Raw genomic sequence first — 12,500 nt, 5'->3', positions numbered from 1 at the left:
TATTTTTTAGTATATTTCTATGGCTGGCACTATTTTTACGGATTTATTAAGGCTGTAAAACATGAAAGTGTGTATAGAAAGTCTTTTGATTGGTAAAATTCAGTCTTTTTTTTGAGTAGTGAATATCCTGTTTGTCTTAACATCAAAGAGGCTTTAATTAACAAGACCTTGTTAATTTTTTTTCTGTGAGATTAAAGTAATATTAAAGGGAAAATAGTTACATTGCATTTCATATCTATTTGATACAATAAAAAAATATTTATTATATTTTAGTTAGTTTTCAAATAACCTTAATTTACAATGGTTGACACCCAGTAGGCCTACCTTTGGCTATAAAAGTTTTAAGTTGTTATAATTTTCCCCTTTTCGTGTGATTTTATTTCAATCAATCTTTTGATTTATAATCGAATTTAATGATTGAAAGAATTGACATAGCTGTCAATCCATGTGGATTTGAAAGGTTAGTGGTAGGCCCCTCTCTCTCCCTCTCTCTCTCTCTCTCTCTCTCTCTCTCTCTCTCTCTCTCTCTCTCTCTCTCTCTCTCCCCCTGTCAGAAGCCTACTGGATTTGAAATCAACATGACCTATTTTTTCCTTATCCTGTTCGGGGTTCATACCCAGGTTCTCCAATAGAGAGAGAGAGAGAGAGAGAGAGAGAGAGAGAGAGAGAGAGAGAGAGAGAGAGAGAGAGAGAGAGAGAGAGAGAGAGAGTCACAAGGAGTTACAAGGATTTTGGATGTCTCAAAGACTTTTTAGTCCATCTGAGGAGACTCCATTTTGCTCTTCGGTAGAGCGATTTAAGTGTGAGAGAGAGAGAGAGAGAGAGAGAGAGAGAGAGAGAGAGAGAGAGAGAGAGAGAGAGAGATTATAACTCACTTAAATCATGCCAAAAATGTTCCTTTGCCTTAAACAACAATTGAAACTAGTTACAAATGATTTATCTCAAACCGATTCTCTTTTACGAGTTAGGAAATTTTCCCTGTTTATTTATGAGGCATTTAAGCCACTCGGTGGTTTTTCGTGTTTAATGTGTTTGCATTTTCCGGATGGGGGGAGCTCCGCCCCCCTGTTTGAAGGGGGCGGGGGCGCTTCTTCTTAAGTTGGAATAATTGATGAGACAGGACAATGATTATCTTTGACGAAATGCGATAATAGAATTGGTTTATAGTATTTAAATGATTTTGTAAAGGAAGAAATATTGTTATTATTATTATTATTAGTAGTAGTAGTAGTAGTAGTAGTAGTAGTAGTAATATTTTATTATTACTAGTAATAGTAGTAGTAGTAGTAGCAGTAGTAGTAGTAATAGTATTTGATTATTATTATTATTATTATTATTATTATTATTATTATTATTATTATTATTATTATTCTCCTGTGCTGTTAAGAACCTCTTATAAGAAACCTCTTTTTGAATTTTGAAATAAAATTTTTGAAAATCCAAAGAAAAAAAATTTTGAAATTCGTACTAAACTTTTTTTTTTTTTTTTTAATTCGAACTGAACCTCTTGGAAATATGAAATAAACCTTTTTTTAAAATCCGAAATAAAAAAAAAAATTGACACCCGAAATAAACATTTTTTTAGAATCCAAAATAAAAATTTTTAGTGAAATTAAATTAAAAATTCATTTGGATAATTGAAATAAATCTGTTTAGGAAATATGAAATAAACCTCTTTTCGAAATCCGAAATGAAAAAATTTTGAAATCAGAGAAAAAAAATTTGAAATTCGAAACACCTCTTGAAAACATGAAATAAACCTTTTTGGAAATCTGAAATAAATAATTTTTGTATATTAAAAAAAAATAATTCAAAATAAACCCCCTATTTTAGAAATTCCATCATTAATACATCTACCAAAAAAAAAAAAACCAACCAAGTCTGTATTCTATTCACTCCAAGACTGGCCTCAGGAACATTGTCAGTAACCCCTCTCCCCCCCCCCTCCCAGGTCATACCCCACTCTAGCACCCCCCTTCCTTACCTCCAAGGGGGGGGGGGGGGCGGTGAGCCCCTTCGGCCTGTCTCCAGCATCTCCTCCCAAGTCATACCCCCACTCTAGCCCCCCCCCCACCCCTTCCTTACCTCCAGGGGGAGGGGGGGGTGAGCCCCACCAGCCTGACTCCAGCATCTCCTCCCAAGTCATACCCCCACTCTAGCCCCCCCCCCCCCTTCCTCCGTCCCTCCAGGGGGGGGGGGGGGCGGTGAGTCCCATCGGCCTGTCTCCAGCATCTAAACAACGAATCAGAAATTTTTACGACACATAAAAAGGTTGTTTCCTTTGGCCTGGTTTATGCCTTTGATATTTTTAGGGAAATATGGTGGGATATTTTGAAGGTAATTTTACAATTTTGTGGGCCTATTTTTTCGACGTTTTTTCTTTTGGATGTTTTTCATTGCTTTTTTTTTCTTTTTGTGTTAATTTGAAGTTTTTTAGATAATGAATGTTTTTTAGCTATTTGAGGGTGTCTGCATTTTAGGTCTTTTTTCTATTTTTGGAGCTTATTTTTATGTTTTTTTTAATGGCTTTTTTTCATTAAGTTTTTTTCTAGTGTTAATTTGATTAGTGTCTTTAGATAATGGATATTTTTTTATCTATTTGAGGGTGTCTGCATCTTAAAAAAAAATCTATTTTTTGAGCCTATTTTTTTCGAGTTTTTTTTTTTTTCTTATGGATGTTTTTATCGAGTTTTTTTCTCGTGTTAATTTGAATTTTTTTTTAGATAATATCTTTTAGCTAGATAGGTGTCATTGCATTTTTTTCTCTATTTTTGGAGCCTATTTTTTCAAGTTTTTTTTCTTATGGATGTTTTTCATAGGTTTTTTATCGTGTTAATTTGAGGAGTATTTTTAGATGATAAATAACTATTGATTATTTGTGGAAGTTATTGAATTTTTCATTTATCTTTTTTTTCTCGTATTAATTTGAAAAGTATTTTTACATAATATCTACTGGTTATTTTTGGAGTTATTGAAATAATTTTTCATTTATCTTTTTTTTTTCTCGTATTAATTTGAAGAGTATTTTTACATAATGAATATCTATTGGTTATTTTTGGAGTGATTGATTTCATAGAGCTGTTTTTTTTTCTATTTTTGTGGCATATTTTTCTATTCAATTTTTTTTTACTTAGAGCAATTTTCATTCATTTTTTTCCTCGTATTAATTTGAAGATAATTTTTTTTAAGTAATGAATCTATTGGTTATTTTTGGAGTTATTGAATTTATAGTTGTATTTTCTATTTTTTGTGGCATATTATTTTTAATTCTTTTTCCATTGAGTTTTTTTCTCGTATTAATTTGAAGAGTATTTCTACATAGTAAATATCTATTGGCTATTTTTGGAGTTATTGAACTTGTACATCTGTTTTTTTTTCTCTTTTTGTGGCATATTTTTTTTTTCAATTTTTTCCTTAGATATGTTTTCATTCATCTATTTTTCTCGTATTAATTTGAAGAGTATTTTTACATAATGAATATCTATTGGTTATCTGTGAGATTTATTGAATTTATAGAGCATTTTTTTTATTTTTTATTTTAGAGCCCTGTTTCGTCGAGCAGTTTTCTATAAAGTTTTAGTTTTTAGTTTCATTCTGTTAGCTTTATCGATTTTTTTCTTTCTTTCTTTAGAGCCTTTTTTGTGTATATTCTTTTTTCAAACTATACATATTAAATTCTTTTCGAGTTTTATCATATTTTGAAAGCTATTTTATATACCAATCTCTCCAATGAGTTTTACTTAATAGAGCTTTTATTTCAGGGTAATATCATGAGCTCTTTGCGAAGCTCTAAGCTTTTAGAATTATTTTTTTCCAGAGCTATGATTAGTACAGTGTGTTAGTTCGTATGTCCTCTCCCCAAAAACTAGAAAATCTTATATATGATTTTTATCTGCAGAACTCAAGTTTTAATTTTATGTAGTTGATATATGGAAGGATTTATACATTTATTTTGGTGAGATAGTTTAAATCTATGACAATTTAAATTGATTTGATTTCGTTTTCTATATATATTTTCCTTTCTAAAATACATGTCACAGGTTTAATTTTTTAAGTACTTGATACATGGAAAGATATATACATTTATTTTGGTGAGATAGTTAAAATCTATAACAAGAGATTTGACTTCGTTTTCTATATATTTTCGTTTTCAAAATACCTGTCACAGGTTTAATTTTTTTATGTAATTGATATATGTCAAAATATATACATTTATTTTGGTGAAATAGTTCAAATCTATGACAATTTAAATTGATTTGACTTCGTTTTCTATATGTTTTCCTTTTTAAAATACCTTTTCATTAGTTTCCCACATTTAGAAGGGAACTTTATCTTCACATTTCTTTCTTCGTTCTAATAACGTCCTCAAAGGTTAATTCATTCCTCGTGTTAGTTATCTATGCATTATTTCAGGAAACTAACATTCCAAAATGGTGTTTATCCAGTCTATATAATTCCTGTGGTGTCCTTAACCTCTTTAACCCTTTTAACCCCAAAGGACGTACTGGTACGTTTCACAAAACCCATCCCTTTACCCCCATGGACGTACCGGTACGTCCTTGCAAAAAAATGCTATAAAAAAAATTTTTTCATATTTTTTATTATTTTTTTTTAGAAAATTCAGGCATTTTCCAAGAGAATGAGACCAACCTGACCTCTCTATGACAAAAATTAAGGCTGTTAGAGCAATTTATAAAATATATGCTGCAAAATGTGCTGGGAAAAAAATAACCCCTGGGGGTTAAGGGTTGGAAATTTCCAAAGAGCCTGGGTTAATAAGTAATCCATGTTTAAAGAGACTCCTGGTTATGAGTGATTAGGCTGTTTAAAATATTGCATTAAAAACGGTAATAATCCTGGAATAAATGTTGCCAGGCATTTACCGTTTTAAAAACTGATATTTTGAAGTAAACGAGTGATATTACGGTTACCAACCTGTAAACCATAATAACAAAGTAGGGTAAAAATTACGGTCGCCAGTATTTTACTGAAATACGGCTGAGAACAGTATATTTTTACGGAGAATTTCAGATTAAAATTACGGGTTTTTTAATAGCGTATATAGGTATCTATCATCTAGTGACACAAGGTGACTCCAGATCAGGTAATTTTTGCTGTATACTGAAAAGTAAAACAGTCTACAGCCCTTAACCACTTTAATAAGTAACCCACGTTTAAAGAGACTCCTGATTATGTTTGGTTGGGTATTCATCATCTAGTTACATAAGGTGACTCCAGATCAGGTAATCTTTGCTGTAAACCATAAAGTAGAAAACAGTCTACAGCCCTTAATCATTTTTAAAGAGACCCCTGATTATGTTTGGTTATGTATTCATCATCTAGTTACACAAGGTAACTCCAGATCAGGTAATCTTTGCCGTAAACCAAAATGTAAAACAGTCTATACAGTGCGACCCCAGGCGGCGCGCTACGAACCGACATCCGCGACATTGCTAATAATATCTTCCTTCCTTTTTTTCCCCCCTGCGTTGCTGATTTCACCTCCGGCAGAAGAATCCGGTTGATCAACTGGGTGGTGACACACCTCTTCCCCTGCCTGGCGTGTGCCCAGCAGCCGGTGGAACCCAGAGGCCCCTTCCACCGGTACGGTACAGAGTACACAACGATGTCTGATGCATCTAGCAGAAGGCACACTCTCACTTCTGTCAGGTGGGGACTTTGCATGCCATATCACACAAACGCGCACAACCCTGTACAGATATTTTCGCCGTTTTTTGCAAATTTCTATTCACCCTTTTTTTGGGTCAGTTTTTTTACATTTGCTTTCTTTTGCTATGCATTGCATGAAATTAATATATTTTTTACCATTTTTGCAACTTTTATATTTCACCTGTTTTTGGTCATTTTTTACCTTTCCTTTATTTTGCTTCGAATTGCTTGAAATTACTATATCCAGTCATCAGTTTAGATATTTCCTAATATAATTTTTTCATAGTAGGTGTGATAGATTATAGTATAATCCCATTTCATCTGGTCAATATTTGTATTATTTCATGAAGTAAGTATGTTTTGCTCTCACATATTCCAGTAGAAATTACAAATTACTTATCTTGACTTTACTATCATAAAAAAGGAGCCATTTAGTTGATAGGCATTGCATGATATAGTTCAAACTTTTTAGAAATTTAATTCCCAAATAGAAAACCCAAATTCCATCAATACCCCAAATAGAGGTGTCCTAAAATGCTGACATGAAAGATCTCAAACGCATCATCTTTCTTTTTATCTTTCTTTCTTTCTCGGCTCACACACAGGAATACCGTGAGGTTTGTTTACATTGTTTCCACTTTAAGATTATTGTTGTTTATCTGTCTGGTTCCCTGAGATGATGAGGTATCGAATGTCTTGCGGGATGTTTTGCATGCTTTGGAAATTCACGCTTGATCGTTTGTGCGTCTGCCAAAGTGTTGCATTGGTCTCTCTCTCTCTCTCTCTCTCTCTCTCTCTCTCTCTCTCTCTCTCTCTCTCTCTCGAACACAAACACAATAATGTTGCCTCTTCTTTTTATCCTCACCAACCAACCTAACGTAGCCTAACCTAGCCTAGTCTAGCCTAACCTATGGTAGCCTAGCCTAGCCTTGCCTAGCCTAGCCCAGCCTAACCTATCCTAACCTAGCCTAACCTAACCTAACCTAACCTAACCCATTTAACTATGAAGAAAAATATGTATCTCCTTTTCCTTAACAACACGCTATTTCACAAGCTACCGTCCTTAACCTATCCATGGTTAAGATTCCCTAATTCACATAGTCCTTACCTGGAAACTCTGAAGTCATAGCATGTTTACAATCTACACCTTCCATTGATATTGTCCTCTGTTAATATGTATCCTTCCCAGTTCATAATTGCTTTGAATAGTATCTCTTAATGACTTGTAATTCAATAAAGACTGTTCCTATTTTTAGAAGCCAGGTGAATATTGTGTTAATAAACTAAAACCTGGCTTTTATTTGGATAATATTTCGGTAGGGTCCCACCCAGTGCCATTACCGCTTGCCAGTAGGAGCTTGCTGTTTTTCTTTTTTCGCTAGCAAAGCGAGTGCAAGGTGGAGCAAAAACCATTAGATTTCGGTGACATTTCGATAAAGTCTAATGGTTTTTGCTCTGCCATGTGCTCATTTTGCTCGCGAAAAAAGAAAAACATCAAGCTCATATGTACTGGCAAGCATTAATGGCGCTGGGTAGGTCTCTACGTCAATATTACCTTATTTCTTAATGTCTTTTAATTCAATGAGGACTGTTTCTATTTTTGGAAGCCAGAAGAATATTGTATCAATCAAACCTGGCTTTTATTTGATACTTATTGAATCTTTCAAGGTTAGTTAGTTCAAATACAAAGGTAGATTTGTACTCTAGATCTAGAGTGCCTCAGATTAATTCATTTCCCTCCACTGACTTATATTCTAGATTTATCAATTAAATGTAGAATATCTCGGATTATTTTATTTTTCTCTACTGGCTACAGTTCTAATGAAGGCTTCTCTCCCCTCCTGCAACTCCAGGTACAACCCAGTCCGCCAGGGAGCGGAGCTGAACAAGGGCCTGACGCAGACCACGACGACGGTGCACAGAGAGTACTTGAACACCGAGCTCCTGACGTATAACACCAAAAGAAAACACGATGCTTGCATCAGGGGCTCTGTGGTATAAGGCCCCAGGGAAGAGGGGGCTAAACCCCTATGATGTGTCTGTCAGTATGTGTGCGTGCACAAGTTTCTATTCGTGTCACTGGCTGTCGAAGTATGAGAGGAAACTGTGTATCTATTGTTAAATGAAGCTCATGTAACTATGATATTAAGGTATTTATCACCTCTCTCTCTCTCTCTCTCTCTCTCTCTCTCTCTCTCTCTCTCTCTCTCTCTCTCTCTCTCTCTCTCTCTCTTTCTCTCTCTCTCATATCCTGTCTTTACCGCGAAGGCATAATATACGCTTAATGTTATTTCCTAACTTTTAAAAAAGACATACCGATGGCATTTGTCATCAAATTTTTTAACAATTTTTTTTTTTTTTCGCCCGCGTGTCATTTGTTTTTTTTAACGAGGTTGTGTTCCTAAAGAGTTGCACGACCAGCTGTGTACGACACACCGCTCGGGGGGGAAGCAGTTGACGTACACACAAGGTACACACTCTTTAGCATTTCCTACAACTGTGTCATAATGTGTCGTTTGTAAAGGCTAAGGGAGCGATGAGAAATGGCTGGCAAGAGGAACTCACTCGTGTCTGAAATTGTCATTATTTGGGAAGACGAAACTGATAATTTGCGAGTTCTAGAACTTGAGAGAAAAAAAAAACTTTTGTGTCTAAAATTGTCCTTAATTGGGAAGACAAATATTGATAAGTTTTGAGTTCTAAAACTGAAAAGAAAACGTGTTTAAAACTGTCATTATTTGGGAAGACGAAACTGATAATTGGCGAGTTCTAAAACTGAAAAAAAAACTCGTGTCTCAAACTGTCATTATTTGGGAAGACGAAACTGATAATTGGCGAGTTCTAAAACTGAAAAAAAAAAAAAACGTGTTTAAAACTGTCATTATTTGGGAAGACGAAACTGATAAGTTTTGAGTTCTGAAACTGAAAAAAAAAAACTCGTGTCTAAAACTGTCATTATTTGGGAAGACGAAACTGATAATTTGCGAGTTCTAAAACTGAAAAAAAACTCGTGTCTAAAACTGTCATTGTTTGGGAAGACGAAACATTGATGACTTGCGAGTTCTAGAACTTGAGAAGAAAAACACACGTGTCTAAAACTGTCATTGTTTGGGAAGACGGAACATTGAAAATTTTTGAGTTCAAGAACTTCAGAAAAAAAAGTGTTATAAGGAAGTGTTGTTGAAAGGCAGCTAAAATCAAGATTGATATAAAGAAAGGTATAATAAACGTTTTTTTTTTCTTCCATTTCTCTCTTTGATTCCAGGGAATTATGGAAAGAAAGGTGAACTAGAGTTTAGTGAATAGATATTCGTTATTCTGAACTATCACAAGAGGGCCGTGTTTCAACCACATATCTTAAGCTGCATTGACTAATAGGAAAGAAACAAGAAAGTGACCAGTAAGGAAAAGATAGAAAATAACTCAAAGAGAAAAATGACTCAGAAAAAAAATGGACTAGAGTTTAGTGAATAAATATGCGTTCTTCTAAGTGACCAGTAAGGAAAAGATAGAAAATAACTCAAAGAGAATAATGACTCCGAAAAAAAATGAACTAGAGTTTAGTGAATAAATATGCGTTCTTCTGAAGTAACCTTCGATCAAAGGGACTAACCGGTGATGAAGTGTGGGACAGAGGTAGATGGAGAACGCTGGCCAGAAACATCGACCCCACATAAAGTTGGGAAAAGATGCAGACAAAGAAGAAGCAACACAAGAGAGCAGTGTCTCAAGCCAAACTCCGGGTACTTTTTTGAAGACAATAAACGATAATACTCTTTTTCAAATTTATTACGGTGTACTGTAGGCGATTTTTTTTTTTTTTTTTTTTTTTTTTTTGTAAGTTAAAAAAAAAGTCATTAATGAGGTTCTTATTTCGTTATTCGTGAATTTTATATGAAGGGAATCATTTAGTAAAATCAGGTGTTAGGGATGACATTAAGCATCTTAGAAAAAAATATATATATCACATTGTATCTATCATGAAAACTCGAAGATGAATATGAGGATTTTTATATAGTTTTTCCGCAATTTATAAAAAAATATAATGAGTCTTATTCCATAAAATCAGGGTTTATAGACAACTCAAGCATCTTAGAAAAAAAAAATAAATATATAGAATTTATCATGAAAACTCGAAGATGAATATGAAAATTTTGATATAATTTTTTTTCACAATTTGAAAAAAAATAATGAGTCTTATTCCATAAAATCAGGGCTTAGGGATGACTTAATTTCAGAAAAAAGAATATATATAAATATATATATATATATATATATATATATATATATATATATATATATATATAGTTATATATATATATATATATATATATATATATATATATATATATATATATATAGATACATATATATATAATATATATATATATATATATATATATTATATATATATATATTTATATTATATATATATTATATTTATATATATATATATATATATATATATATATATATACATATATATATATATATATATATATATATATATATATATATATATATATATATATATATATATATATATATATCACATTGTATTTATCATGAAAACTCGAAGATGAATATGAAAATTTTTTATATAATTTTTTACACAATTTAAAAAAACAATATGTCTCTATGTACGTCTTGTAACTCATGAATTTGTTTCAGATATAAAAAAAAACTGAATATACATTCGCCTAATGATGATAAATATGGGGAAAAAAGAAGAAGAATTGCATTATCTATGATACAGTGGAAGTTATATAAGTAAGCTCTATTTTTTTTTTTTTTTTTTGTATTTTTTTTTTATAATGTTATTTTTATGTTATTCAAATGGTGTTCTGGATTCTGTTGTTATTTTAATTCTCGATTTTTTATATAGAGAGACATAAAAATTTTGTCTTTAAGGTAAACTGTGAAATTGTCGAAATTTTGATTATATATCGAAAAATATTAATTTTACCTTTAAGGTAAGTTGTGAAATTGTCGAAATTTTGATTATATGTCGAAAGATATTAATTTTACCCTTTAAGGTAAACTGTGTAATTGTCGATTTTTTTTATTTTGCGAGAAAATGACCAATTTTACCTTTAAGGTAATATATGAAATTGTCGAAATTTTTTCGTTTATCGAGAGATCTTGATTTTTACCTTTAAGGTAAACTGAAATTTTTGGATTCTTTTTATGGTTGGAGAAAAAGACTAATTTTACCTTTAAGGTAATCTATGAAATTATCGAAATTTTATTTATTAATCGAAAGATACCAATTTTACCTTTAAGGTAAACTGAAATTGTCGAATTCTTTTATATTGGGAGAAAAAGACCAATTTGACCTTTAAGGTAAACTATGAAATTGTTGAAATTCTATTCTTTATCGAAAGATACCAATTTTACCTTTAAGGTAAACTGTGAAATTATCGAAATTCTGTTTATTTGTCGAAAGATACCAATTTTACCTTTAAGGTAAACTGTGAAATTCTCGAAATTCTGTTTATTTATCGAAAGATACCAATTTTACCTTTAAGGTAAACTGTGAAAATATCGAAATTCTGTTAATTTATCGAAAGATACCAATTTTACCTTTAAGGTAAACTGTGAAATTCTCGAAATTCTGTTTATTTGTCGAAAGATACCAATTTTACCTTTAAGGTAAACTGTGAAATTCTCGAAATTCTGTTTATTTGTCGAAAGATACCAATTTTACCTTTAAGGTAAACTGTGAAATTATCGAAATTCTGTTAATTTATCGAAAGATACCAATTTTACCTTTAAGGTAAACTGTGAAATTCTCGAAATTCTGTTTATTTGTCGAAAGATACCAATTTTACCTTTAAGGTAAACTGTGAAATTCTCGAAATTCTGTTTATTTGTCGAAAGATACCAATTTTACCTTTAAGGTAAACTGTGAAATTCTCGAAATTCTGTTAATTTATCGAAAGATACCAATTTTACCTTTAAGGTAAACTGTGAAATTCTCGAAATTCTGTTTATTTGTCGAAAGATACCAATTTTACCTTTAAGGTAAACTGTGAAATTCTCGAAATTCTGTTTATTTGTCGAAAGATACCAATTTTACCTTTAAGGTAAACTGAAATTCTCGAAATTCTGTTAATTTATCGAAAGATACCAATTTTACCTTTAAGGTAAACTGTGAAATTCTCGAAATTCTGTTTATTTGTCGAAAGATACCAATTTTACCTTTAAGGTAAACTGTGAAATTATCGAAATTCTGTTAATTTATCGAAAGATACCAATTTTACCTTTAAGGTAAACTGTGAAATTCTCGAAATTCTGTTAATTTATCGAAAGATACCAATTTTACCTTTAAGGTAAACTGTGAAATTCTCGAAATTCTGTTTATTTGTCGAAAGATACCAATTTTACCTTTAAGGTAAACTGTGAAATTATCGAAATTCTGTTTATTTGTCGAAAGATACCAATTTTACCTTTAAGGTAAACTGTGAAATTATCGAAATTCTGTTTATTTATCGAAAGATACCAATTTTACCTTTAAGGTAAACTGTGAAAATATCGAAATTCTGTTAATTTATCGAAAGATACCAATTTTACCTTTAAGGTAAACTGTGAAATTCTCGAAATTCTGTTTATTTGTCGAAAGATACCAATTTTACCTTTAAGGTAAACTGTGAAATTCTCGAAATTCTGTTAATTTATCGAAAGATACCAATTTTACCTTTAAGGTAAACTGTGAAATTCTCGAAATTCTGTTTATTTGTCGAAAGATACCAATTTTACCTTTAAGGTAAACTGTGAAATTCTCGAAATTCTGTTTATTTGTCGAAAGATACCAATTTTACCTTTAAGGT

General features: G+C 31.7%; 1 protein-coding gene across 1 annotated transcript in view; it reads left to right on the top strand.

Annotated features, from left to right (window-relative positions):
• The window catches only part of LOC137660096 (cardioacceleratory peptide receptor-like), an 89,601-nt gene extending 81,099 nt beyond the window's left edge, over positions 1–8,502 (top strand). The window contains exons 9-10 of the mRNA XM_068394814.1: positions 5,512–5,670; positions 7,524–8,502. Of these exons, the coding sequence (XP_068250915.1) occupies positions 5,512–5,670; positions 7,524–7,671 (307 nt within the window). The 3' untranslated portion in view covers positions 7,672–8,502. The remainder of the gene's footprint in view (positions 1–5,511; positions 5,671–7,523) is intronic.
• Positions 8,503–12,500: the final 3,998 nt, after the last annotated feature.

Source organism: Palaemon carinicauda, chromosome 20 (genome assembly GCF_036898095.1).
Source record: "Palaemon carinicauda isolate YSFRI2023 chromosome 20, ASM3689809v2, whole genome shotgun sequence".
Taxonomy (NCBI): Eukaryota; Metazoa; Arthropoda; class Malacostraca; order Decapoda; family Palaemonidae; genus Palaemon; species Palaemon carinicauda.
This window is presented reverse-complemented; position numbering and strand designations above follow the sequence as displayed.